A 27,971-nucleotide genomic window follows, 5' to 3' on the forward strand; every position below is an offset into this window, starting at 1 on the left:
AGAAACTTATTTTGAAGAAATTAACATTTAAATTTATGGTAGCAGGTTTTGAGTTACTTGCACGCAATTTCTGCAATTTCAGTAGGAGTGCCTTCAGATTTTCCTTCCATGTTTATTTAGCTTAACAATTAAAGTTTTATCAATCAAAGTTTGAAAAATATTCTACAAAATGCACTCTATAGGGTGTCCATTTAAAATGCATTGTTAGTCTAATTTTTCTTCGATTTTTCTTTCTATAGACTATTACGGTAGAAGAAAAATGGGGAGCACATCATTTTTCCCATGTTTTGAGACCTCCTGAACACGATTATGATGGTTTTTCGAATGTCTGTAGTTTATATATACATATATATATGTGTGTGTGTGTGTGTGTGTGTGTGTGTGTGTGTTTAAGCTACAATTCTTATTTTCGTCTCTCGAGTAATTGCTATGGATCCGATTTGGTTCAAAATTAGCATACATGGCTTTTTTGGCGGCGGATTGATGTTATTAGAGTTTGGTTAAAAACAAATGAATATTTCGAGGGGTCGCAGTGCAAAAAAAGTGGTTTTTGACCTTTGCTCACCTCTGCAGGTCAAACGAAAAGCGACTGATAAATGAAATTTCACATGTAGGTTCAATTAGTTACGAGATGATTTCCTGTCTAAGGTCGAAACTTTCCATCTCCACCCCTCTCCATTTTATGGTCATTTTTGTTATATAGAAAAAGTTTAACTAGAGGGTTCGAACTTCGCATGCAAGTAGGGGTGATGTTGAAGAATTGTCTTTCTCAAGTTCAAAGTTTTCTTCTTCAGTTCTTCTAGCACAAAACGCCCGAAATCATTTTGATCGTTGTAATTGTTTAACTGGACCGCCTCCTATTTAATGAATAATACGAGTATGATCGTTGCTACGGTGATTTTTTTTTATTTCCCATTTTCGACATTTCTTGTCATTACGAAAATTTTTTCTTTGTTGTCAATTGGAATTGAACAAGAGGGTTCGAGACCACTGAGTCTATTGAAATTATGAATTTTCATTCGAGAGAGAGAGAGTTAACTTGTGAAATGAAAAGTTATTGAGGAATAGCAAATTTTCCATATAAAGAAATAAGATTGAGAATTGATATCATTTCCAAGAAATTCATTTTATGGAAAGATTTGTTTGTGTATTAGTTAAATTCTTCATTCGACGAAAAATTCGACTTTCGTGATGGAGCTCTGCTTCTCACGGCTTTTTTTTTCGTACGCTTCTAGACGTATGTATAATATGTAATTTCTCGTATTCATATGAGTTCCTATAAACTTAATTTTAATTGTGGTCGTAGATAAAATATTTCATTGAATCTTATACTAAATTTCAGTTTTATTATAAAAGTATCAACACCTTGTTGGTTCCAATTGATCTAGAAGCGACAGATGGCACATGACCATATTTTGGAAACATTGTAAAATTGCTTTTCCGAGTTTAACCTTCTGTTATTATTACAAACAAATATTCTTTTAAGAACAAATTAACCATTTCCAGTAATTGTGTGTATATATGGGAAAACAACTGATAATAAGAGGCTATTTATTCACCTATACGCAGTATGGTAGGTAAGTTGAAATATGACAAATTTTCAATTTATTGCTCCATTATTTCTTGACAGGCAATATGTATCTTCATATGATTGCAGAGTCCATGTTTATATCGACGAATAAAAAACATTTTATAGCAGCTTGCTAATTAATTCCCATTGTACTTTTTCTGTGAATTTAGAAGGTCAAAACAGATTTTATAACTATTTAAAACAAAATGAAGGTGAATTTATGACATAGCGTAATTAGGTCTCATATTTAAAACTACTTTCATGCAAGTTAAGAGTTGATTGAGTTTCTTTTTTTAGAAATAGTAAATAAAATCACATCCCGTAGAAAAGATTTATTCTTATTATTGAAGGATTTGAACCGTACCAGCTACTCTATAATAATTGTATTGGAAGAAGAGTCAACAAAATTTCTGATTTTCTGAAACCTAACCATCAACATGGTGCTCCCATGCCATGGAATAGAATTAAGATTCTCCACGTCAACTCCTTAAAAAATTAAATATTTGTTTAATTTCTCATTCAATTACTGGAAGCTTTATAAAAAGATACCCCTAATATACATTACCTGAAATCTTGAACGTTATAAGGAAGAGATAATTGAAAATAATAACCAAAATATTCTTTTATTAAATTATAACATATGATATAATAATTGTGTATTTGGGTTTATAGTCTAAGATCCCCACACTTCATTTTGCAGGTATCTGTTTTTTTGATGAAATTAATTTTAAAGGCATCTTGAGGATGTATGGAATGGATTAAGGATTGGTTGCCTTGTAAAACTTAGCCGCAATTACCTGTAATTAATTTTATTGTCATTAATATACTAATATGACTTGCAGCTATATGTTTTTTCAGTCAATCTTATAGCATTTGAAAGAAAATGATGTCACCAATCAAAATAAAAATGGTTGCCAGCTCTCAGGCCGCCGTAGCATTGCGTGCATCTTCTCTCTTGCACTTACCTGGAGCGAGAGTCGTTCACAAAAATCATGGCAACCTCTGTTTGCAGCCATTGTGCATCTGGCAACCATGGATTTTCATGTTCAATGTATATAAAACTTTAATTTTGCATAAAAATTAAAAAAAAAGCTGGTGAATGGAGTTAATTAACAATAATATACCTGTTTACACCTGGCAACCCTAATGTTGCGGCCGACTGAGAGCTGGCAACCATTTTTATTTTGATTTGTGACAACATTTTCTTTCAAATGCTGTAAGATTGACTGAAAAAACATATAGCTGCAAGTCATATAAGGATATTAATGACATTAAAATTAATTACAGGTAATTTCGGCTAATTTTTACAAGGCAACCTATCCTTAATCCAATCCATACATCCTCATGATTCCTTTAAAATTAATTTTATGAAAAACAGATACCTGCAAGATCAAACGGTGGGATCTTAGACTATTATCTATAATTGTATAATTGAAAATAATATCATCATTACTCTCATCAATCAATTTAAATTGAAATTAATTTTTAATTAACTCAAATATTTATCATTATTGAATATTTTTTGAGTAAAAGCGGTAGATATTCCAAATTGTGAATCTACTTTCCTTAAGTACTACTGAAAGCATATATACTTCTAGCTGTTTGCTCTTTCTAGAATACTTTTAAAATCTGTAGTGATTGTATCATTATCTATAGGATGCAACGTGCTTCTTTCTAAAATTATTCTTCTGGGGCTTCTAGACCTACCTATTCCAGATGTAGTTGGTGATCTATAAATTTCTTCTGTACTTCCTCCCTCATCTTCATGACCTAGAATAAATATTTAATAAGTTATTCACAAACTGCTATGACTTTTATTTTTCATTATGATATAATTTACACTCGAGACTAGAGATTAAGGTTAATTATTATCATACTATGATGAATTTTATTACTTTATATGTGTGATGGTGGTTCAAATATAAACCGGAATTTTGCTATAAAAAATTTTATTATAAAGTTACAGTGGCGAATTATTTTACAGTTTTTCTAGATAAACTTCGTCACACTCTATACACTTTTGCCATCTCGTCGGAAGTTTCGGATGGATTTTTCGTAAAAATCTATAGGCTTGTCACGTAATTCTTCGCACTTTTGCCAAATGTCTTTTTCAATGGATCGTTGTGGCGTTGGCTTACAGCAAAATTGAACTACGCATTGTTTTGATCTGAAGACAACACCTCACCCGCTGACATTTGCTTTACCTGGCGCGCCTTCGTCTTTCATCTTCCACTCCATAGACATGCGTTCCCTCTCCGGAATATAATGGTGCATCAAGTCTCGTCTGTGGTGAATAAAATATCTTCCCCCTCTCTAAACTTATGCAGGAGACACGTGCAAACTTCTCAACGTGTAAATTTCTGCTGAAAAGTCAGAAGTCTTGGCACCTATCTGTCTGAAATTATGCGGTAACCGAGGTATTCATGGATTATTTTCCTACGCCTATTCCCAATTCTTATTTTCGACAAATTTCCGCGGATTTTACATTATCTTTGACCAAAAAAAAAAAACGAATAGTGATGCATTGCACAACAAATTTTTATAATCGAAATAGCAGACCCACCCAGAGTATATAATAATGACCATTTTTCTCAATTCTAAAAGAATCACTGGAAACTTACAATATTTAAAATAAAAATAGATACTTTTCAAAACCATTTAGGCAACAATAAGTTCTAAAATAATTTGACAAAAATTTGAAAAAATTTGTTTTAAGAGATGCTTCTCTCGTAAAAAACCTTTTTATTATAATAAGTTGATCAAGACCAGAAATATTTGGGAAAATCTATTATAACGCACTGGAAAATGTTGTGTCGTAATATACGGATGCTTAACTTCTTATTAAAAGTAACCTGCTATAGCAATATCGGCTATGAGCAGCTTTGGACTATAAATCCTGTTTTGAAGGTGGATTAAAGTCGTTTTGTGATTTGTAATGAATCTTGTGGAAACTTCGTAATAATTACTTGTAGTTGAACTTACCTAAATAGCTGGGATAGTAGTATCTTTCCCTCCACATCCTGAAAACTATGTAACCTCCTATTCCTACAATAACTAACGTAGCAGCTATGATAAGTACTCTTATCAAATTTATCTGAAGAATAAATAAAGTACGATTACTCCAAATAATAGATGGAATTAACATTATCTACTAAGAATAACAATGATTAGCAGCAGTTCTATTTAAAGTATTCAAAATCATTTTTAAGTCACTCAAATTGACATATTTGCTCAGATAATGCAAAATAATTGTTAAGGAATCTGTCAGTTTGACAACAGATCATTTGCAATAATGGATAAGAAAGCATTGTATTCATATATTCATGGATTAGTTGCGATGAGTGCATTTGAATGGGTCATTTAAGACGCTGGTATAGACTAATAGGATAGACTGAATGAACGCAATGACGTTCATAAATGACAAAAACGCACCCCGAATTTAAAGCTGCGCAGAATGAACGCAACATAACCTTAAAAGTGCATGTATGTAAAGGTGACATAGATTTTTAAGCGGTCATGGATGGTTTTGAATTATTCATAAAGTAATATAAACTTATTTTACTGTATGAAACGTGTAGAGAAATATATAGTAAGCGTCATTTGACACGGCGCGGCGTTGATGGGTGATACACCTCAATTTGATTAGAAATATCTACAGTTACTTTACTACAACATATTAAAATAAACGAAATAGATCTAGACCAATTTTTTAAACATAGAAGGATGAATCGTGGTTTATATGATCAAACTTTTGAACTTTTGAACAACAAAACATTCAATAAGAAAGCCTGATTGTCGATTGAATCAGGAAGTTAATCACCAGTTTTGTCAGCCTTTTAAAGAGATATGGAGGGTAGAGGTAAGGAGAACCGTCTTGTATGAGGGGTTAGTCAAAAAAGTGTCCAGCGTATAAGCGCGATCATTGTGTGCGTTATCACAGTTTCTCAATAAGTTGAACTATCTTTGACCTTTATGAACGTCTAGAGAGCTACATGCTTGCGTTCATTTTGTTTTCCGCTCCAAGTCTACGAAAAGTCAATTTATTTGGTAGCTTTGAAGCATAATCGCCAGGTTAATGGATTTCTCTCTGTGAACCACTGCTTTGTTAGCGAATGAACGCGAGCTTGGCACGCTCTAGACGTTCGAAATTTAAATTGGCACAGAATGAACACGAGCATAATGCTAGTTCGATAGTAAACATAACCTCAAAAGTGCATTTATATGAAGATATTATTTGAACGGTCATGGACGATTTTGAATAATTTATTTACTGTATAGAATGTGTGGAGAAATATAGACAAATCAACATTTGGTACGGTGTTGGTGGGTAAGATCCCTCAAATTGAATAGAAATATCTGCAGTGACTTCACTACAAAATATATTAAAATGGAAGAAATAAATCAAGTTTATTTTTTTGAACATACACGAATGACCGACGACAGAATGGTAGAAAGGAATAAATCTCCAATTAGAACACGCAGTAGGGGTAGGCCACGAAAAGATATCGAAGAAGGAGCAGGCGTTAGACCTATTATAGAAAAAAGAAGAACAAGATGGATGCATCGGGGTTTATATTAACAACTTTTGATTTTATTGAAGAGCGAACAAAATATTCAATAGATAAGTTAAACATTAGATTAGGAACTTAGTCATCAGCTCCCGTGATGGAGTTTTTAAATTGGAAAATCCACCTTTAGAGAAATAATTCCATATATTCTGCCAAATTTAGCTTCTCACTTTGACTTAGAGAAGTCATTTTGATTTATAATTATTAAATCACCTTGTGCAACTGCAAACTACCAGTTTTTGTTTTTGACGTTTAGTACGTAAAAAGTAGAAAGTTTTTTTTGAACAAAACGTAACTGTACAATTCAGTCGCCAATAGGATAGCAACATTGTTCGAGTGTTAGAAGGAATAGTTTTGAAAATAGTTACAATTGACGATTTACATTGGTTTATTCTGTTACAATAGTTGAGAAAATTTATTAGAAGAAAACAAAGAACCAAACTGGGAACCTCTCTAAAAGAAGTGATTTCATTGGTCACCTGTAATGGTATAGATGAAATTAATATGCGATTAGGGTGCACGAAAATATGTCCTTACTATTGTAATTAGTACTAAGAATTCTTCTTGGCCCTAATTGCCCTTTTGAAGTTCCCGTGATTGCCATCTTCCTAACCTTCGACAGCAGATTTCGAGATTACTCCTGACTTCACTAGCTTTGAAGCATAGCTCTTCCACTAGATCGAATCCTACGATTTTCTTCCATGTATTCATAGGAGCTTGATACAGGTGGAGGTTATGTATCGCAGTTTTTTTATCCATTATATAGATTCTGCAGCTCGGATCTGTATTGTATCTGTGATAACTGATTCTTCTTCTTCTTTGTTCATGCGTTTATACCGTAATGTCTCTATTTAGCTGCAGTATTATCGCGGCCCCATCTGAAGGATTTATTTCCGCCTATGAAGATATTGGTCTAACAGTAGGCATATCAACAGTAGATAAAGTATATAGAAGATAGTAAAAGAATTAGTTTTAATTAGTGACAGTCATGATGCGATGGCAAGAGTTTACCTCATGTCAAATAACGAGCAAGATCCCTCATATGCATATTCTGCGCAATTTATGTGAAGCCGCATTTAGAAAATGACAAAAACAATGTACAATTTGTACAATTCACACTTTTCGCAAATTTATTAGGTCCTAAATTATTAAAAAAATTATCTATGGATTTGATCATCAAAAATTTCTTATCATGAAGAGAAAATATCAGATTGCTGAAACAGACAATTTTACCCATATGCTTATAAGCCGAATGTCTCATTGATTTGTAATTGTGTATTCTTTAGAACTGATGGCAATACATATCAAATCTTTACAATTATTCATTCTATTACTCTCTCTTGCTTAAAGATTCGATTAGGCTAACTATCATGAGAACTATATTAGATATAAATAAAATTGGCACAAAATTATGAGGTATGACATTTTATATAATAAATGTACATATATGGTATGAGGAACATGAAATATTGTATTTAACCCTTCAAACGGAACCTTCGTTTGTCAGATTTGGTACTAGATTTCGAGAGTAAGTGAAGGAGTAGAGTTGAGTGTCTCAGTCCAAACCTACACTTCTCCAATACAGGATGTTCACCAGACCTTAAACAAGTGAGAACTATGCCGATTTTGTATCAGACGGGTGTTCCTACTAACATATTGTAACGTTTTTAGTATTTATTTACACTCTTCCTATGAGCATTGTCTCTTACGTTTTCAATTCATTTACACACTATACAATACACTTAGCTTATAATAATTACTATCACTTAAACAATTTCTGCGATAACTTTCACTAATTCGTTATTTTCCCTACGACTATTTATTCAAAACTATCTAACTGCCTTACATAAACTTATTTATATACCACAAATAGAATTCTAGAAAGTTCTAGAACAAAAAGAAGCACAATAAATAAATAAATAGATTTTCTTAGAATTAGGAATACTGTAATAAACCACCTTCTACTATAAGAAGTTCATTAAAGGCGCGCCCGTCATTTATAAAAAACAGATGAAAAGTGCAGCGAATTCGCCGAATTTAAAAATTCCATTGAAGCTGTAAGGGTCTGGCTTAAGGACCCATTTCACGGGCTTGTTCGTAACATTACCCCTCCTTAGATGGAAGTTCCTCCTGGAACTCATAGATAGCCGAGACTGGATGTTTAAATCGGCAACTGGACCCATCCCTGCACTTTCTGATCATAAAGGAATAAAGGGTACCATCTTCACCAAGTACTGATGATGGGGTGGATACCCGAAAATTAATATGAGCATCCCAGTATCCTGAAATATCACCTCTCCCATTTTCCTGACGACTCGCCAATCCAACTGGTTACTTGCTATCTTGGTAATAGCCAGTTTCTTCACGTCGGCAACACATGGTCGCGGAGACTTTGAATCGATTCCCACACATTACGGTAGGTAGATTGATCTTTAAAATTCATTTTTGACTGCCAGGTAAAAGATGTTCCGTGAATCATGTTTAATTTTCAGCGTCTTGCCGGAGGCTGAGATCTGATCATCAAGTTTTTCTAATTGACCAAATTTCTTCCGAAAAACGGTTGCTAATCCTCGTGCGTTCTTGATACAGGCAGGGATATTGCAAGCCAGCGATAAATTTTTGAAAGAGTGAGCAAATCTTGTTGTTGTTCTGTAGTGACTCCATACCTAGTTTTGCCGGTACCTCCGTACGCACTCATAAATTCTCTGAAGGCAGGATCAGGTTCTTCTCGCAACTGGTTCTCTTCTTCCTCTATATCGTGGTCTCCTTGTAAAGGCGCTAATCGATTTTGATGGACTATTTTCAGTTTGCCATTGGGAATCTTGCTTATGCTATAGATGACATCATTGATCCTTTTCTTGATTAAGTATGGACCTTGCCAGGATTTTTGAAATTTTGTAAAAAATTCCCTCCTCCCCGTCGAGTTGTGTAGCCATACTTTATCTCGCTCTTTAATACCACCGTCTGTAGCTTCCGTATAGTATCGGTTTTTCATTCTCTCGCTGACAGCTTGAAGATGTGAGTGAATCAGTTCGTGTATAATGTATATCGTCCATTCTTCTTTTCAATTGGATCACATAATATTCTCACGCTACGTCTTATCCAGTCTACAGTTAAATTGTAGGTCACAAAGAAGCTTCATTTCACATCCAAACAGGTGTCTCATCGGTGGACTCATTAATAGTTGGTAGATTAGCCAATGCAATAGGGATAAATACTAATCCCAATCTCTTTGTTTAGGCTAGAAAACACTTTGGGCAGATATCTGCCAATGGTTCTGTTCATTCTCTCAACAATTCTATATGATTGTGGATACAATGCGACCGACCAGATATTCTTCATTCCCAGCTGATCACATTTCCTGGAACACATGGCTCTCGAAGTTTCTTCCTTGATCGCTGTAGACTTCCAAGAGCACACAATATCGGCTGATAAATTCTTTCACCAATACTTCCGCAACAGTTGTTGCTTCTTGATTCGGAATCGCGTAATTTTCCACCGATTTTGTATAATACTCCATCAGAACTAGGATGTTTTTACCACCACTGTCTGTTGTCGGAAATGGTCCAGCGATATTCATTGCATTTCTCTTACGATGTGTTCTATTACTCATAGCGCAAGTCGTACGTTTCTTACACCAGTCCTTTACATCGTTGGAGTTGTTTATCCAAAAAAACCTCGATGGATTGTTTACCTCACTCCCAGATGACCTCCCGATGGACTATTATTTAACTTCTTCAGTACCTCTTCTTATCAATCTTATCAATATTATCCGAAATATCTTTCTTCGGATTTGAAATCTTCTCGTCCATATTAGCTAAAATTGACGATATCAAGGTAGATGACTCGTATTTGAATAGATAGATTTCTGGATCTAAGCCGTTACTTACCAGGCCAATTTAAGCCTTTCTACAATTTCGCTCTTCTTACCGAACGTTTTTCTCCAGTTCGGTTTTTAGTTCCATTACTTTTAGATCACTTAATCGCCACTATTTATTTATTTTTAATATCCCACTCCTGACACCAATGTAACGTATTTATTCTTTACCTTTGAACTATCGTATGTGTCAATTAACAAAAAAAAAATTAGATGGAGTAAATAAATGCCTTGAAATATTGGGTGAGTTCACAAAAAAGAAGCTAATTTCCCATATCCGTCTAAGAGACGGATGTTTCTCATAACTCAAAACATCATGTTTCGTCTGAAGGGAACATGATGAGCTAAGCCACTGTGAGTCCTCTTAGTTATACATCATTTATGTTAGTGTCACTTATCTTACTGCAGCTCTCCTATGAAGAAACTGCTAGACATACATCAAAGTGGACACACAAAAAATGTACCATATGATTGTGTCATGAGAGTCTGTACGGAGCATTTGCATCTCTTGCAACATGCGTCTCACATATAAATACTTACATTGGAGTCATGTTCGTAGACTTCTTCCCAATCTTGTTCAACTATTATTCTAGTTCTTTCCACTCTTCTTTCATTTCCAATAATATTTTTCGATACGCAAGCATATATACCATCTAATTCTTTTGAAATAGACTGAAAAATGAATAATATTAAGTACTTTTGATTGAAAACTGATGGTATGAATAAAAATATTTTAAACAAAACCAAAAACACATTTCTTAAAATAATTTCGCCATATGTACCAGATGAAAAATCTCAACTATAAATGTCTATCTCCCTGATTGTGTGAATTACAATGAAATTATTCCCAAATTCTTTATATGTTGACAATATTCCGTAAATAACTATACAAGGTGATTCATTAAGAATGTCCAATCTCTGAACTGTAGATTCTAGACCTCAAAATGTGATGATTGTGCTCAACATGCCTCATGCAAATATTGCTAGTTTCTGAGATACGGGGTTCAAAGTTTAACTTTAAATTTTGATTTTCGCAATAATTTTTTACAATTTCTCTTTGAAAATTGGCAATTTCACGTTTTTTGGCATGAGGAATCATAATTTGTACTCTAATTTACCATCGCTGATAGATGGCGCTAGTTACACTTGTTTGTGTTAATTAAATCAAAGTAAACTTTGTTTGGGCTGAACTTACAACTAAAATAATAAAAAAATATTAAAAAGCGTTAAATTCTACAAAAAAAGTTACTCTTCTTTGATTCGTGAAACTCAATAATAAAAAAATTTTATTATTCCTTAAATATGTAACAATAACAAATTTGTAAACAAAAATAAAAAACTTCAAAGCAAATGCTCAAAATTTCCACCATTTACTTCAATATACTTTATGATCCGCTTTCGTAAAGATCTCTTAATATCAAAATCACATTCGTGAATTAAGCCGTGGTTTAATTTTTCGTTTTCTTTCCAAGTAGGCTTGTGTCGCTCTTAGACAGTTTGTGTAGAGCTTAATTTTTCGTTTTTTTTGAAGTAGGCTTGTGTCACTTTTAGACAGTTTGTGTAGAAGCAACAATTGGATAATAATAAGAATAAGTAATACCATAATATACCATTTATTAACAATTTAGTAATTAGCAGGTGTAATAGTTATTTATCAAATAATGCCTAGGCATAACGATTTTTCCAATAATGAAATGCGCGATATGATTTGTGTGTTTGATCAGTCAAATTATAGTGGTCCAACTGCGGCTCGAAGATATTCACAATCGAACCCAATTACAAACTGTACCGAAATCTTGACAACCGCTTAGGTGAAACGGGGTCTTTACGCTCTAAAACTGAGCACGGTGCTACAAAAAAATCACTGCTGATGAAGAAGATGAAATTTTAACTTATGTTACAGAGAATCCAGATATCAGTACTCGCCGATTAAGTCTGCAAACAGGTATAAGCCAATCATCTATTTTTAGAATACTGGAGAGGGAAAAGTTGCATCCATATCATTACACTCATGTTCAGAATTTATTGGGCATTTTGAGCATTTGATTTGAAGTTTTTTATTTTTGTTTAAAAATTTGTTATTGTTACATATTTAAGGAATAATAAAATTTTTTTATGAAAAAATTAAAATTTATTGAACTTTTTAGAAGCAAATAACTCGATAACGGATTGAGTTACACGAATCAAAGAAGAGTAATTTTTTTGTAGAGTTCAACGCTTTTTAATATTTTTTTATTATTTTAGTTGTAAGTTTAGCCCAAAAAGTTTACTTTGATTTAATTAACACAAACAAGTGTAACTAGCGCCCTCTATTAGCAATGTTAAAATAGAGTGCAAATTATGATTCCTCATGCCAAAAAAATTAAATTGCCAGTTTTCAAAGAGAAATTGTGAAAACAAAAAATTATTGCGAAACTCAAAATTTAAATTTAAACTATGAACCGATCTCGGAAACCAGCAATATTTGCATAAGGCATGTTGAGCAGAATCATCATATTTTGAGGTCTAGAATCTACAGTTCAGAGATTTGACATTCTTAATGAACCACCCTGTATATATAGTTGCGACATGATTCGAATTACAGAAAAGAGAAACATAATAGAATTGACAACAAAGGGAGAAGAAATCAAATTGAGAATAAATAATAATAAAAATTATGAAATATGACAGGAAACTGAAATAGATGAAGAAAAATATAGAGGAAAGGAAAATGATCAGAACAATATTAAGAACAAACAAAATTTTAGCAAATGATTACAGACAGCGTATCAATCATGTAATTGCTATGTATTTGTAAAGAATAGGCGAAAATATAGTGCTACAACAGTGGGAAGAAGAAAAGCAGGAAGTCCCAGATCAGCCCAGATCAAAGTGGTTATAAGTACAGAAAATCTGAATGCAAATAAAACGATGGAAAGCAGACACTAAGAACAGAACCGCACGGAGGAACAAGAACCGGGTATAATATGAAGAAAACGGAGAATTATCCATATAGCAAAAAGGATCTAGAAAGCTGCTCAATATCAGAAGGGCTGTGCAGTTTTCCTTCAGAAACGATCATAAAGAACGTGTTCAACTTCGTTAAATCTGGATTATTTAATAGCCATACAATGGATGCAAAAATAGTTGTTTCACAAGGTAAGCTGCCTTCAGTACAATTTTTTTTAATACTTATATTCCTAGTTGATGGGTAATCAAAACATATATGTTCCACATCAAAAGTTAACAGACTTTATTCCGGTTTTATAAAGTTGAATGGTTTTTCGTTGTTTGCTGTAAACAACGTTATATTCAATGAGCATTAAATTCTTAGGAGGAATCAGATAAAGGTTAAAAAGTTAGATGGACATAAAGTCTCTAGTTTGCAATTGGCAGGAGAGTTCACAACACTCTATATATCATTCTTTGTGGAAGATGGATGATCTCATAATATAGTTACACTATCTCATAATTTGATGCTCATGTAAGAAAAACAATCTGTAGAAAATAATTAATTGTTAAACAATGACAGAACCCTATTAATGAGTGGATGGAAAATGTGTCTTCATCCACCATAATTCCAAAGTCAAAGCACCTTTCTTTGACGCCTCAAAGACCCATGTTCGAATAATAATGGTCAGCAAACATCAAATCAAGATTTCGACGAACACCTATACCCATAATACTTGTGAGTTACCGATCAGCTTCACAGGGGTCCAGAAATGGTGTGGAGTGAAGTTTCAATATTTCTTTTAATAAGAATTCATTTTTTAATTCCATTTTAAACTTATTTGTGCGAAACGCCACGTCATAGTGTAAGTGATGTGCATTTTTATTATAGTATATGAGTAATTAAGATTGTTCTATTTAAAACAATAACGCCAAGTTCGGAAAAGGTTTGGCCTTGTTATTTCGAACCGAAACACATAACGTACGAGTGAAAATAAATATTGACGTATGCATGTGTCCTAATACATCTATTTAAAAAACTCCGTAAATATTTATATATAACATAAGCAAAAAAATATAGATCACAATACATATTGGTTCAGTTCAATCAATTCATAATTATGTCGCAATGCCATAACAATTTTAAATATCATTGTTATACGCATATGTTCGATGGCAAATTAGGAGTGAAGGATAATTGGATAAATATAAAATGGAAATGGAAATATAAAATGGAATAAAATTCGAAAATAAAATCATAAAATTTTCTCATTTATAACATACAAAAATAATAGAATTAGAAAATTTTGCGATTATTCTAGTGTTTAATACGAGAAAATAATATTTTTCTTCAAGTGTAAATAATATCTATATTATTTTTGGCAACAGAGATCGTAGAAATAACCTATTCTTAAAATAGGTAAAATAATGAACGCTCATTATTGTATTAGTAACAAAATAATGAGAAACGATAGCAACGTCTTATTATGAGCGTTGTAACCAAGTAGCCAATTTTTATTCAATTTGATGTTTGTCAGTTTTGAAAAGTAAATTGTGAAAAGAAGAAGAATTTCAATTTACACCGAGGCTTGAAGAAAAAATAGTATATGTCACTCGGAGCAGAAAACCCATTATATCTGGGTATCTGGTCTCAACAAAAATGATAGCTTTCTACTCCTAGTAACATAATGTAATATTTGTTTATGTCATCAAATTAGTGTAGTGCTCATTTAACACTATGTTTTCCAATGAAAAACAATATAACACACCGAAGAAAAGCTACGTAAATATTATCCTAAAAGTGCTTTGTCCCATGAAATGACAAGTGGATAGAGTTAAATTTTTTTTCTTTGAAGTAAGTGAGTAAAAAAAGGACAATTGTCAATAGTGTGGTAATAGAACATACTTGGGGTGTGATAAAATATGGTAATTTATTGCATTAGGAACATAGTAAAAAGGTAACAAAAATTGGTCTCCTGGAAGCCTTCCTGGCCTCCTCAATATCAAGAATTGTATCAAAATGTTATCTATTCAACCTTTTTTCAGTTACAAGAGATCCAAACGTAGCATGGTGCCAATTGTGGTGAGTGAGGTAAATGTGGATAGACAGGAACTTTTTTAATAGGCTGTGACACGTGGTCACAATGAAGAAGAAAGTCATTTTTACGATTTTTTTGTTCATTTTCTGAATAATATGCCCACGAATGTTGTTATCCCGAAAAATGGAAAGAATGATATACAAATATTATAATCAATTAACAAACAAAGTAAGTTTTAAACATCGAAATGTAAAACACTTTTCTATACCATTCGTACAAGGACTTTCTAAATCATTGTAACATTATTTCTGTAAATGAGAAATTTATAAATATATTTGTCAAAATAGATTAAAACGTCTTCATTGTGATAAAAATTGAAACTACATTAATATTTCATGAAACTACAAAAAAACTAACACTCAATACACTATACTAAGTACTAATACTTAACACACTAATTTATTTACTCTCCGGCTGTTAGAAACTCGTTTACTTACACTATTTTATTTTCCATAATGTTCGATTTTCTGGGAATATTCAATTTGCCGTAAAAATCGTAAAAAGCCTTCTTAGAAATTGTCTCTATAAAATGTCCACAATATGATGGTAACACGTTATAAAAACAATACAAAGAAATTGCCTTTGTTAACCAGCAGACCTTACAAAATACCCTCGCATCCGCCAAACTTGTCAGTGTCAGTGGGTGAGTTTGTAACAATATAATTAATTATGAAAATTCACTAATCTTTGAAAAATGAGAAAATGGAACGAAATGTCAATAATTGTTCTCTTGAAAATACTTTATCAATTCAGACTCAAAAAAGATCATTTATTCAAAAAGTTATAAGAATTTCCATTGCTGACGAAATTCAAGAAAAATTCATTTATATGAATCAATATATTCTTATAATAAGAAAGTTTCGTTTGGATGATCTTTATCACATTTTTTTCTTCATTACTTCGCGATACAATTTTGAGGTACTGAGATACCTCAAATCCTGATCAAACTTGGGATTGATTTCACTTTGAGGCGAATTTAATTTATTTGGTGATATTTTTAATTAGAATCCAGTTAATGATTTAGAATCCATATTATTTATATTAAAAGTTTGATATTTTCACTAACCTTTATTGTTAAATTTCCAGATATGGCATCTAAAATGAAAGTGTCGTTGTCAAAATTTTGATTAGAAGGTCCAATAATAACATTATTATCTAAAATCCAGTATTCAAATGTGTGATTCAAATCACTGCTTTTACAAGCGATCACTAATGTTTGTCCAACAGACACTTCCAGATTAAAATACCCTGTCCTATTAACATTTCCAACTACAACACATTTATGTAACACGAATGATAGAACAACAAATATATATATTTTGCACATATTTAGTTGTTTTTTTTCTAACCAAAACACAGGCGTATGTACATAATTCTTAGTTAAATTAAATGAAAACATATGAAAAACGTTTTCGAGGGCTTCACAATAACTGATCAATGTTACTCTCTGCCAAGATTTCGTGGATGTTAGCAGCCTTAACGTCACGTTTTATAATTGTAAAATTAGTAACGATACGTCACTAGACATGCCTACCATACTTTTTTTTTAAAATTGAACTGTAGAAATAAATATGCTTCGCCATTAAACTGAACTAGAAGTTCATACCGATGCCGACGCATACGTAACGTACTTAAATTGGTGAAGGTGTTTCTTGCCAACGTCAATATATAAATAAAAAATATTTTGATAAAGACTGAAGTTAAGTCGAAACGTCAATATTCACCCTATCTTTTAAAAATTATTGAAACAGAAGAAACTAAAATCAAGAACATCTAGAAAATAAATATACAGGGTGTCCCACGACCAATTAAAATTATCTGTATATGGCAAAATACTTATAGTAAAATCATGAAAATTTCTACGTTTGGGTTTTTAAATAAAATATTTTCTACCGGAAGTCGACTGTATTTTTGTTATTTTAAATAGAATAACCTGAATATTGATACATTTTTGAAATCTATGTAACATTTTAGTATACTTTTATCTAAAAACTTCATTCAAAAAATGTATACTTTTCAAGTTATTAATTTTTTTTTCAAATTTGACTGTTGCTGACCCTATTTTTTTACGAGAATACCCTTAAAGATATGAAAATGGTTTCTGTTTGGTTGCTTTTAACAAGGTCACAAGTATCTGAATCTATTTTGAAACATTTTTCATCTTATACAGGGTGTTTATAAAAAGTGTTCAAAGAATAAATATAGAATTTCTCCATTTTTTAAAGTAGGACCACCCGGTTTCTTCTATTTTAATGCATTTGGAGGTAAGGCAAATTCACGTATACTTTCCTATACATAAACCTTACCGTTATACAGTTGTTAAATGTACTCTGTAAATTTTTAGATATGAAGATACAGATCAATAACTGATTTAATTCGAATAACTTTCGCTTCAAATTGTTGATTCTTTTAACAATATGCGAGTTTGGTCGTGGTCTATCTGGATATCTAGCAGCAAATAAAGTACATGCTCTTGTAACAATTTTGTCACATTCACCATGTATTAAAAGCAAATTTACATAATCTTCGTTATTAAATTGAGAACGAGCCATTTAAATGATTTTCGAAAGTATCAACAAATGATTAATGACAGTTAATAAGTGTCATTTATTACGAAGCCTACTAAAAGTTAACATAAAAAATTAGAACTTGTCAAAAAATACAATAATAATTTAAAACCTCAAATATCTCGGAAACGACTAAAAGTTGGATTACACCTGCATCTCTAAAAATTTACTAAAAACATTTAATATCTGGATAACGATAAGCTTTAGGTATAGGAAAGAATACATAAATTTGCCTTATTTTTTACCCCTGAATGCATTAAAATAGTAGAAACCGGGTGGTCCTACTTTAAAAAATGAAGAAATTTCATATTTATGAAGTTAAACTTTGAACACTTTTTATAAACACCCTGTATAAAATGAAAAATGTTTCAAAATAGATTCACATACTTGTGATCTTGTTAAAATCAACCAAATAGAAACCATTTTCATATCTTTAAGGATATTCTCGTAAAAAAATAGGGTCAGCAAGGGTCAAATTTAAAAAAAAATTAATAACTTGAAAAGTATGCATTTTTCGAATAAAGTTTTAAGACAAAAGTATACAATAGATCACCTTCATCATGAGTATCAAAATATGGATAAAATCAAAATAGAACTTTGTTCTAATACGAAAAATTGATTTTTTCTTAGTCCTTACATCTCAAATGTGTAGCCTGTACTGATTTAGAGTAACATGAATAAAATTGCATCTCAAGTCGCAATTTTACAACTTAGGGTAAAAGTGGAAATTAATCTAAGGCTTAAACCATGAATTAAACTCTAGTTTATACCAAGAATAAACAAAGTTGGTATATTTTACAAGACAAAGTGGAACCCACATTTGTTTATGTAAATTTGAACAACAAAATAGACCCGCCCTTTTGTGTAAGGCCAGTCACATTAGCTGAGGTTTGTACTACATAAAGAAATTGTCTTTTATTTGGACTAAATCCTTATTTTTTGTCTCTTGAATCAACAAATTTTTATAAGAAATTTGAGGAGATTACACTTTTTCCGCGAACCTCACCCATGTTGAAACAAGAAGAAGAAACTGAAACTTTGTTATGTTGCCAGCTTTGGCATGGTTGTTGTGTGTATCCAACATGTTGGAAGGCAGGGAAAGGCAATTTTCCCTTGAATCTTTTTTTATTTGGAAACATTGTTTTTTAAAAGAATTTTCCTTTAAAATCACTAAGTCCAATAATTTTTAAACCTTTTTTACTTTATATATAGTATTCAAATAAGAATTTATGAAAACAATGTTTTTCTCTTTTTTTCTAAGCGCGCTCTTGCAAGCAAATATTGAATTATAATTATTGCATATTTCTGCAATGGTAAATTGTTTATTTTGGCATGTTTTTTATGCGAAGACTTGTTTCATACTGAGTAGGTTTAACAAGGTAAGTATTTGTATTTTTTAGTATGAAAAAAAGTTATAACTAATATTACCTAGGTATATATGTATTTACAGTTTTTACAAGAGAATACACCAGTAGAAGAACTTTGATACGTTTTTACACAAAAGTTTCACAAGATCACTGTTTTTATTCACAGTTATCGCTGTTTCACTTCTTTACTAGAAGTCTTTTTTTATATTAAAGCTAATATTTACATCAATTTATATAATTTTCACATTAGTTCACTAGATGGGCAGTACAGCAAGCGTTGTAACCGATCGTAAGTATGTCCCTAATTGTGTTTTTATCTCAACCACTCAGCATCTTTGCCGGGAATTATTTTTGTGAATCTGTCATTTGAGAGGGGGTGTATTGTCTTCCTTTAAAATTACTACCATACCTTCTCTTAACTTAGGTTTACTCTTGTGATATTTTGATCGATTTTGTAGCAACGTTAAACAGTCGTTTTGCTACCTTTTCCAAAATGACTGTTTGGTTTTTACATATGTTGGCAAGAATTTTAATCTATTGTTGGGGGTTTCGGTATGATTTATTTCTGGATATAGGTTCTCTAGTCAAAAAATGACTTGGTGTGAGGTAACTTAAGTCTATTATGTCAATTAAGTATTCCTTCGATTTAAATTATTACGCTATTAAATTGTTTATAGGTTAAGGTTGAGTTTTAAATTACTCTCTTAAAGTGATGTTTGGTGCTTTTAACTACTGATTCCCAGAGACCACTAAATATCGGATAATAGGGGAACTTACATTGTGAGAAAATTCTGATTTTTGAAGATGCTCTCATCTATGAAACCAGGTTACTTTTGTATGGAATTCGTGAGACTAAGCATATCTGCAGAATTTGATTTAGAAGTGCAATATGCCCAATGAAATTTCTTAGGTACTTAACTCTAAATAAATTTTATTTATTCTGTTGGCAAACATAAGGATTTAACACATTTGGGTCTGTTTTAATTTGCTACATTTGCCAATAATAGAGCACCATTCAATTCTAAAGAGGCAGTGTTATGTCTTTATTATAAGCGAATTCTTGACTTGGAACATAAAATGTTTGAATAAGCTTTATGCTTACATGCCGTTCTGGCATATAGGTCACAATCATAAGCGATGATAGATGCATCACAGTACCCTACCAATTCTATTTTTAGTGTAGTGGAAAAATGCAGATGCCGTTCAATTTTTAATGTGGACGTGCTATTTAGACTACTTTGAAATTAGTCCCATAATTGCATTAAGTCATCAAGTCATCCCAACCTAACTTTCTGGCCCATAACTTTTGCATAATAGTCTTTGCCCTTACTAGTAGAGGTCCCTCAAAGCCCATAGGATCGTAAAGTTATATTTGCAAATATAACTTAAAATTTTTCTTTTCGTTTCACATTGATTATTTTCACTTCCAATTTCATTTGTAGAATATATTTTGAAGCAATCATTTTTTGTATCATAGGACACACATAAGGTTTTTATTGAGCTATTATTTTTATTTATGCCAATTTCATCTATTTGTTGTTCATTTGTCTTTTAAGACAAGTTCATTATTCAAAGCCCATTTATTTAACTCAAAGGAGACTAATTTTAACAAATCAATTAATTGAGATTTTAATTCAAGGATATCTTGCGAGGAATCTTCTTCTCCAAGAATGTCATCAATGTATGTGGAATTTTGTAAAGCTCTTGCTGCTGAATGATATTTTCTTATGTTTGCAATGTCTAATAAGCACCTGGTAGCAAGAAAGGTTGAGCTTTTCAGATCGTAAGTAACTGTTTGAAGCTGTACTTTCTCCCCATAATATATTGCTATGCCCTGGAGATTTTATCTTCATTTATGACAAGATGATGCGCCATGAAGTGAGTAGAAAAATTACCACTTTCACATTTTTGATATTAATTATTTTTGCTGGACCCAAACTAATGTTTGCTTGTGATTTTGTCCTCAAGTGTAAATTTTGTAGTTAGGCTATAATTGTTTTCTTGTGCAGATAATTCTAAGTTTGTTTGTTTGTTTGAATGAAGACTCTGTGACTCAGAAAATATTTAAATTATAGTTAAAAGATGAAACTTTCAGCCTTTCTATAAAATTTTTTGTAATGAAAAAAGTATGACTTCCTGAGCCAGCTCATAATGCATAAGCATTCAAAAAATTACCAGACTGTTTTTTTTTCGTGGAAATAATTAGACTATGGAGTCTTTTTCATCTTTTATTTAACTTAAAATGTTTTTATATCTAAACTTATCCAAACTTATTAAACTTATTAAAATTATCGAAAGATAATCTTTTAGTAATCAAATCAGCGTGTTGTTTGTTACTTTCAATATATATTAAATTCAGAAAACCTCTTTTAAAGTGCTCAGAAACAAAATTGTACTTTAAATCCAAATTTTTGACTCTTATATTTTCGTTATTATCCAGATGAAGAAATCTGTTATGATTTTTTCCACATTTAACACACTTAGAATCCAATTTACATTTGCCTTCATGATTATTTAAGTATATTGTGCAATGTAAGTTATATTGAACCTAAACATTTTATCCTTTCGATTGTAGACAGGGACTAAAATTTATTTTGTTTCCTTTTCTGTGATAGTTTGCCTATGATTAGCGCTTGTCATATGGACATATTATTTTTCTTTAAAAGATTCTACTTCTAGCTGATTGACAGCCTCAAGTGCAGTAGCACGTGCCTCTTAAAAATCGTTTAGTATATTTATGAGACTATCTAAGATACTTGGCAAGTCCAAAATAGAATATAGAGACTATACATTCTATTGAGAATTGTAGCCGCTCAAAATTGAGCTTTTTTGACCCTGTATTTTTGTAGGTGGTCAACCCACATTTTACCCTATTTAATTACAGTTTATCACATATTTTCGCAGCTTCGACTATTGTTCTCTGTCCTGCATCTGTTTCTTCCAGTCACGTAGGTACTCCCAGATTTTCCATGTCTTGCACAATCTGATCTTCCCATCTAATTTTTGGTCTGCCAGGCAATCTTTTTTCGCTCGGTCTCCATTCTGTGATTTTCCTTGTGCCCTGCCTTTTTTCATTCTTTTAATGTGCCCGTACCATTGTATTCTTTTTGCTGTAATTGTATTTACTATATCCTCATTTTCCAGCTTTTACTAGTCCATGAATTTTCTTAATTATTCTCTTCTTATATGTCCTTAGTTGTTCTTTGTCTAAATTTCTTAGCCTCATTGTTTCAGCAGCGTATGTAACTACTGGTCTTTTCGCAGTCTTGCAGACTCTCAATTTGGTTGCACTGCTCATTCTTTTGCTCTGCATTATAGTTTTGTACTTATTATATGCCGTATATTCCGCATGAATTCTTTGTTTTGTCTCGTTTTCTGTGTCATTTTTGTTGCTGATTTATTTTCAATCCTCTTTTTCCTGCCTCTCTCACAATTTTCTTTAATGTGTTCTCTAGACTCTTTCGGTCTCTTGCTATTAGTGTCAAATCATCAGCATATACTATTACTTGTATTGATTTGTTAATGATACTTTCATTGATATTACATTCTCTTATTAACTGCAATGTTAAACAATACCGCTGATAGTCCGTCACCCTGTCTTACCCCAGCATTTATTTCTATAATATATATATATATATATATATATATATATATATATATATATATATATATATATATATATATATATATATATAATATATAGTAATATATAATTCCTCAGTTGGTCCGTTTTTTGTTATTACCCTTGCCCTAGAATTTAGCATAGTGATTTTCACCAATCGTATCAACTTTTGGGGTACTTGGAGTTTTTCCATGTCCTTTATAATCGTCCTACTTTTCAGACTGTCGAATGCTTGTTTTGAAGTCGATGAATAGCATTTGCATATTAATGTCGTGCTCATAGCTTTTTTCGACCACTTGCTTTATAGTATTATGGCATCTACTGTAGTGTACCTAAAACCTGTTTGGTATTCCCCTATTTCTGATTCCACTACCTTTTTCAGTCTATCATTTATTAATGTTGTTAGTATTTTGTATACGGTGTTAAGCAAACTAATAACTCTATAATTACTACATATGTTGGGTTTTACTCCCTTCAGTATTGGTATAATCAATCCAGTAGACCACTCTATTGGCATTGCTTCTGTTTCCCTTACTCTTTCTATGATCTTGAATATCTTGTACCTTAGTTTATCTCCTCCATATTTTATTAGTTCATTCACTATTTCGTCTGGTCCTCCTGTTTTATTGTGGTTTAATTTGTCTATGATGTCATTACATCCTGCTTCCGTCGGCTTTTCTTTATTCTCTAATATGGTACCATTGTCACTTATATCATCTTCTTCGCATTCACTGTCTTCTTCCGTAAATAATTCTTTGAAATACTGACTCCATTCCCTTTCATTAATATTAGTTGTATTTCGTTTTGTATTTTGTTTCTTTATATGTTGATATAATTTTACATTATTTTGTTATTTTCTAAACTGTCCATACTATCATTTAGTCATTTTATTCTCTTTGTCTTTAATTACTTGGTGCTCTCTTTTCTTATTTTTCTATCTATATTATAATCCTCTTGGTTTATAGTTCTTTGCCATTTCAACCTAGTTTCTTTTTTCTCTTTAATTTTTATTGTAAATTCTGTGTCAAACTAATCGTTATTTTTTCTAATATCTTTTGTACCAATGACTTTCTGCGTTGCATTTATAACACTTATCTTAATCTCTTCCCTTTGCTCATCAATAGTATCTTTTTCTTCGCACTTTTCTATTTCTTTTTCGTATTCTTCCTCCCTCGTTTTCAGTTTCTGCACATTCGATTTTCTGCTTTTTATCGCCTTGTTCACTATATTTACCATTCTTAATTTAATTTTGATTATTACTAAGTGATGATCAGTCTCAACACCTGTTCCTCTGTATGATCTTACATCTTGTATCATTTTTGATCTCCTTTATGATATTAATACGTGATCTATTTGGTTTCCCTTGGTACTACCTCGTAACATCCACGTAATTTTATGTTCTGTCTTATGTTTAAAGCTAGTATTTTTCCCATTATGAATTGGATCTTTTCTTTTATTTTTTGTTCACTTTCAATTTCCCCATCTTCGATTCCTTGAATTATGAATTGTTGCGCCTCATTTCTCTTTCTACATTTTCCAGTCTTTCCTCTTTTTCGGCTATTATTTGATTAAGCCTTTGATAGAATAAATATAAAAATTTATGAGCCAAGTTTGATTATTGTATATTCTATAAAGAATTTCCAGTGCCTTGTCCTAAGAGACGACAATTATAGGTAAATCGTCTATTAAGGCCAAAGCTGTAACCCTTATATGGCCTTAGATGAAAAAAATTTTTCACTTTAGACAAATTACTGTTTTTCAATTCCAATAAATGATTTAAATTTATTCAAGTTATCTATTCAGGTTATATATATCAGGTTTATTCATTCAATTTTATCTGCGAAGGGTTCAATTTGTATGGGTTGTAGGATTTCTGAATTTGAATTAATTTGTGCTTGGCTCATGAAAATATTATTTGAACGCTGTAATTGATCTTAGGCTTTGTCTAAAATAACATTAGTTTTTGAAAGTAGTTCACAAGAGATGTTTTTGAACTCATTAACTACAAAGTTTTCTTCTTCATTTGGGCTCAAACATAATGAATCTATATGATATTGATCAAACACCTTTTGGTTATCAACTAACATCTGTTTCCTTAGTTGGAATTCTTCATTTAAAAGATCATTGATGGTATCTTGCTCATGTGTTTCCATGTATCTCTTGATCCCATTGTTAGTGCTGGTGCACAATTTTAATTTAATTTTTAATTTGGGAATATCTTCTCTATCCTTCTTTGCTGTCATAATGGATTTGTTTTTTTATCTAAAGTGAAGAAAATGTGCACGCTAGTGATATCCAGCGGTGATTTTGAAAGTTGCAAGAATTTGGACAGATCTTACCTTGATTTCTCTTCAGCACCTTACGCTTGTTGTTAGGTGGCGTTTCATTGACGAGAGACGCCATTTTCTATCCAAATTGGAATACAACCAAAAAACATGACCCATATATGTATTATGTACTACTATATGGACAGTTTCTATAAGTGGAAGCTGTATCCTTCGAGGCTCCAGCTCGATTCTGCACATTCTCCAGTATAGATTAAGTGTCTGGAACAAGAGAGAAAATGAATATTGTCAGCACCGTAGCGTAGGGACGTTTTTCCCCATACCAACTGTGCATATAGGAGTATTATATATATGACGTGTCCAACGTTTTTTAAGGTTAAGTATTTTTGTCTTTATTGAAGCTTTACCTTTTATCGCGGAGAATCATGTATATCACAGATTAAGACACTAATATTACGATAGCATAGGAAATACCGTTAGCACTTTACACACGGTGGAAATGATGTATGTAGAGGTTTTTACTAAGCACATAAAGAAGTTGTCTGTATTGTGGACTGTATTTTTATTTTTCATCACTTTAATCAACTTTTTTTGAAGAAGTTAGAGGAGATTACACTTTTTCCGCGTACCTCACCTATGTTGAAACAATATGAAGAAACTAAAACTTTGCGATGTTGCCAGCTTTGGCTTGGTTGTTGAAGTGTATCCAACAACATTCTCGCTAAACTCTAAAAGTCTTAACATGCAAAATGAAAATTCTAAATACTCTAGACAATTTTACCTCGCTTATACAGATGCATCTAAAACCTTCAACGGGTAGGTGCAGCAGTAAACATATAAAACAGCACACGACAATTCAAGTAACCAGGAGCAAGCAGCGTTTTCACTGGAGAAATATGCACTATTCTGTAAGAGCTCATTCAAATAAGAACAATAAATATCCTAAGGCCCTCATAATTGCAAACTATCCCATCTCAATCTATATAGTTGCACAATTTTATCCCATACGCCCAACGGACTAAAGTCAACGAGCGACAAGCACTAATTAGTGAACTAGGTAGTTTACATCAATATAAAACCACTACGTCATTCAAAAGCTCAAAATTGTGTCCAATTGAGTTACAAATATCCCAATCGCAACTACACGATATGAAACCAGAAGTGAAACCCTAATCGCAGTCAATTAATCCACGTTGAAGCTCCCAAATATAATTTGTGCAACACACAAAACAGTCAAACAGTTAATGAATAAGAGCTCAAAATTTCAACAACAACTTTGATCACAATCTAGAACAAATACTTAGCATGTAATACCCAGAATATTTTTAAATATTTGAAGAAATTAACAAAACTATTAACTATTTATAATCTTATCGCTAATTACTTCTTGCGTGGATGCGACAGGGCCGTAGCTAGAATGAAATTTGAAGTAGGGCCTCAGAAATTTGATGTAGAGCACAAGGTTTTCGAAATTGACCTAAATCCCTCTATTTAATTATACCGCCCTCTATCAAAAAAGGTAATAAAAAGATATTCGTAAAAGACAAAAACTCTAATATTTTTTTTTTAATTTAAAAAACATCTAGATAAACACAACAAGCATAAAAACCAAGACATTGCAGGAAAATATGACAAATATTTCACAATAACATACACTCTAAAAACATAAAAAATAAAACTAAACATGGAACTTAGGAAATTTCTATCTAAATAAGAAAAGAGGTATCAATATAATTGCAGTCTTCGATTTGCCATACTATTAAAGTTTCTAAGGCCTTCGTCAATATCTAGGTTCTCCGTTCTTTTTCTTTCAAAAGCAAGAAGAACCAAACCTGCCTTACTCTCCTGAGTCATTGACATTCTTAGAGGCTTGTTGATAGCAGTCAATGTAGAAAATGTTGACTCGCAGACAGCGGTACTGCATCCGAATGTTGCAGCTGATGCATACAGCTCATACGTGTCTTTGAAGGCCTTCCGTTGTTTATACAGTATTTCCAGTAGATTCTGGTTTGTGTCTTCGAAGTCTATTAAGTATCGTTTCACGACAGTTGTTTTTTTTGCAAGGAATTTTTATACCTAAAGTCAGTGCATTTTATTAAATTTCGCAATAAACATAAGGTATGTTTAATGTTTAATTAGTGACTCACCTAAATCTTTTGTATGTAAATTTGTATAGTTAAAACCAATCGGCGACAAAAGCTCTGTTTTTTCCTCCTCTTGGATACCGGTTCAAAGAAACTTGTTTAATTGGCTCCTCAATTTGAGCAATATCGTCCGGAAATCCAGCATTAGTACTAGAAGTGTTTTTACTAATAGGAGGTTATCCTCACTGGGAATTTCAGCTTCTTCTCTTGTTGAAGCATGAACCTGTTCTTCGTTTTGAAGACGGGGTTTTTTACTAAAAAAATTTCTTATCTCCATAATAGGCAATTGTGACACCTAGAAAGGACAGAATTCAGAGATTAGCTTGCTTGGTTTGGCATTCATTTGTCTATTTAATACGCAACTGGCATCAAAACAATAATTTTGCAGACAATTTCAATCAGACGTGACACCTTTTGTTTTTTGGCATTGGGATATGAACAAAAAAAATAGATATAAATAATAAATTAAAAAAGTGTCGTAAATACGGTTCTGTCTACAACTTTTTGACCAAAACTAACTCAAACCAAAGCTGGAAAGTCTTACAAGAACATCATAGCCTGTCCTATTCTAACCCTGCAATAACAAGTGAAAACGGTGCACAAGGTAATAATTTATAAGCCATGGTCATGAAAAATTGTGGAGCTTTAATGAGATAATCACATATAGTTTCCTGTAATTTTTGCTATACTGTACTACCCAAAAATTAAAAAATAAATTACCAGAATCATAAGCCATTTTGTGTTTTTCGTATGCGTTAGAAATAATATTTTAAAGAGAGACAATCATACATACCTGGATAATCATATAATAGGACATTTTTAATTAAAATCCATCAGAATACACAGTAACACGTAACATATACACGATAAAATAAAACAATTAAAAAATGATTAAAACTGTCGGAACTTTGAAATTCATAATGCCCGTACTAATCTCCGCCCGC

At 32.0% G+C, this 27,971-nt stretch overlaps 1 protein-coding gene and 1 long non-coding RNA gene across 3 annotated transcripts; one reads left to right on the plus strand and one right to left on the minus strand.

Moving 5' to 3' along the window:
• Window positions 1–1,489: 1,489 nt before the first annotated feature.
• LOC130898039 (uncharacterized) lies at window positions 1,490–27,949 on the minus strand. Of its 2 annotated transcripts, XR_009059824.1 has the most exons (6): window positions 27,821–27,949; window positions 27,031–27,322; window positions 24,938–25,144; window positions 10,556–10,687; window positions 4,553–4,664; window positions 2,175–3,340 (listed from the first exon to the last, which is right to left on the minus strand). XR_009059824.1 is itself a non-coding variant. In XM_057807073.1 (5 exons), exons 1-5 carry the CDS (start codon window positions 16,439–16,441, stop codon window positions 1,938–1,940), a joined length of 759 nt encoding a protein of 252 aa, XP_057663056.1. In that variant the 3' UTR covers window positions 1,490–1,937. The 2 variants fall into 2 exon arrangements, 1 of the variants encoding a protein (XP_057663056.1); XM_057807073.1 differs by lacking the exons at window positions 24,938–25,144; window positions 27,031–27,322; window positions 27,821–27,949 and adding exons at window positions 1,490–2,056; window positions 16,109–16,441 and having other exon boundaries at window positions 3,278–3,340.
• Window positions 11,329–16,370, plus strand: LOC130898040 (uncharacterized). Its single transcript, XR_009059825.1, has 3 exons — window positions 11,329–14,901; window positions 14,990–15,210; window positions 16,129–16,370. It is a non-coding gene; the product is annotated as an uncharacterized LOC130898040 (long non-coding RNA).
• Window positions 27,950–27,971: the final 22 nt, after the last annotated feature.

This window comes from Diorhabda carinulata, chromosome 9 (genome assembly GCF_026250575.1).
Source record: "Diorhabda carinulata isolate Delta chromosome 9, icDioCari1.1, whole genome shotgun sequence".
Classification (NCBI taxonomy): domain Eukaryota; kingdom Metazoa; phylum Arthropoda; class Insecta; order Coleoptera; family Chrysomelidae; genus Diorhabda; species Diorhabda carinulata.

What these genes read in the sequence shown, in the direction of transcription:
- LOC130898039 (XM_057807073.1), bottom strand. Translation starts at nt 16,441, where the DNA reads ATGTTTTCATTTAATTTAACTAAGAATTATGTACATACGCCTGTGTTT. An exon ending in TCTACGAACATGACTCCAAT is followed by an intron (nt 4,665 to 10,555) that starts GTAAGTATTTAT and finishes TTTATTCTTCAG; the next exon opens with ATAAATTTGATAAGAGTACT. An exon ending in ACCAACTACATCTGGAATAG is followed by an intron (nt 2,057 to 3,277) that starts GTAGGTCTAGAA and finishes TAATTTTTTAAG; the next exon opens with GAGTTGACGTGGAGAATCTT.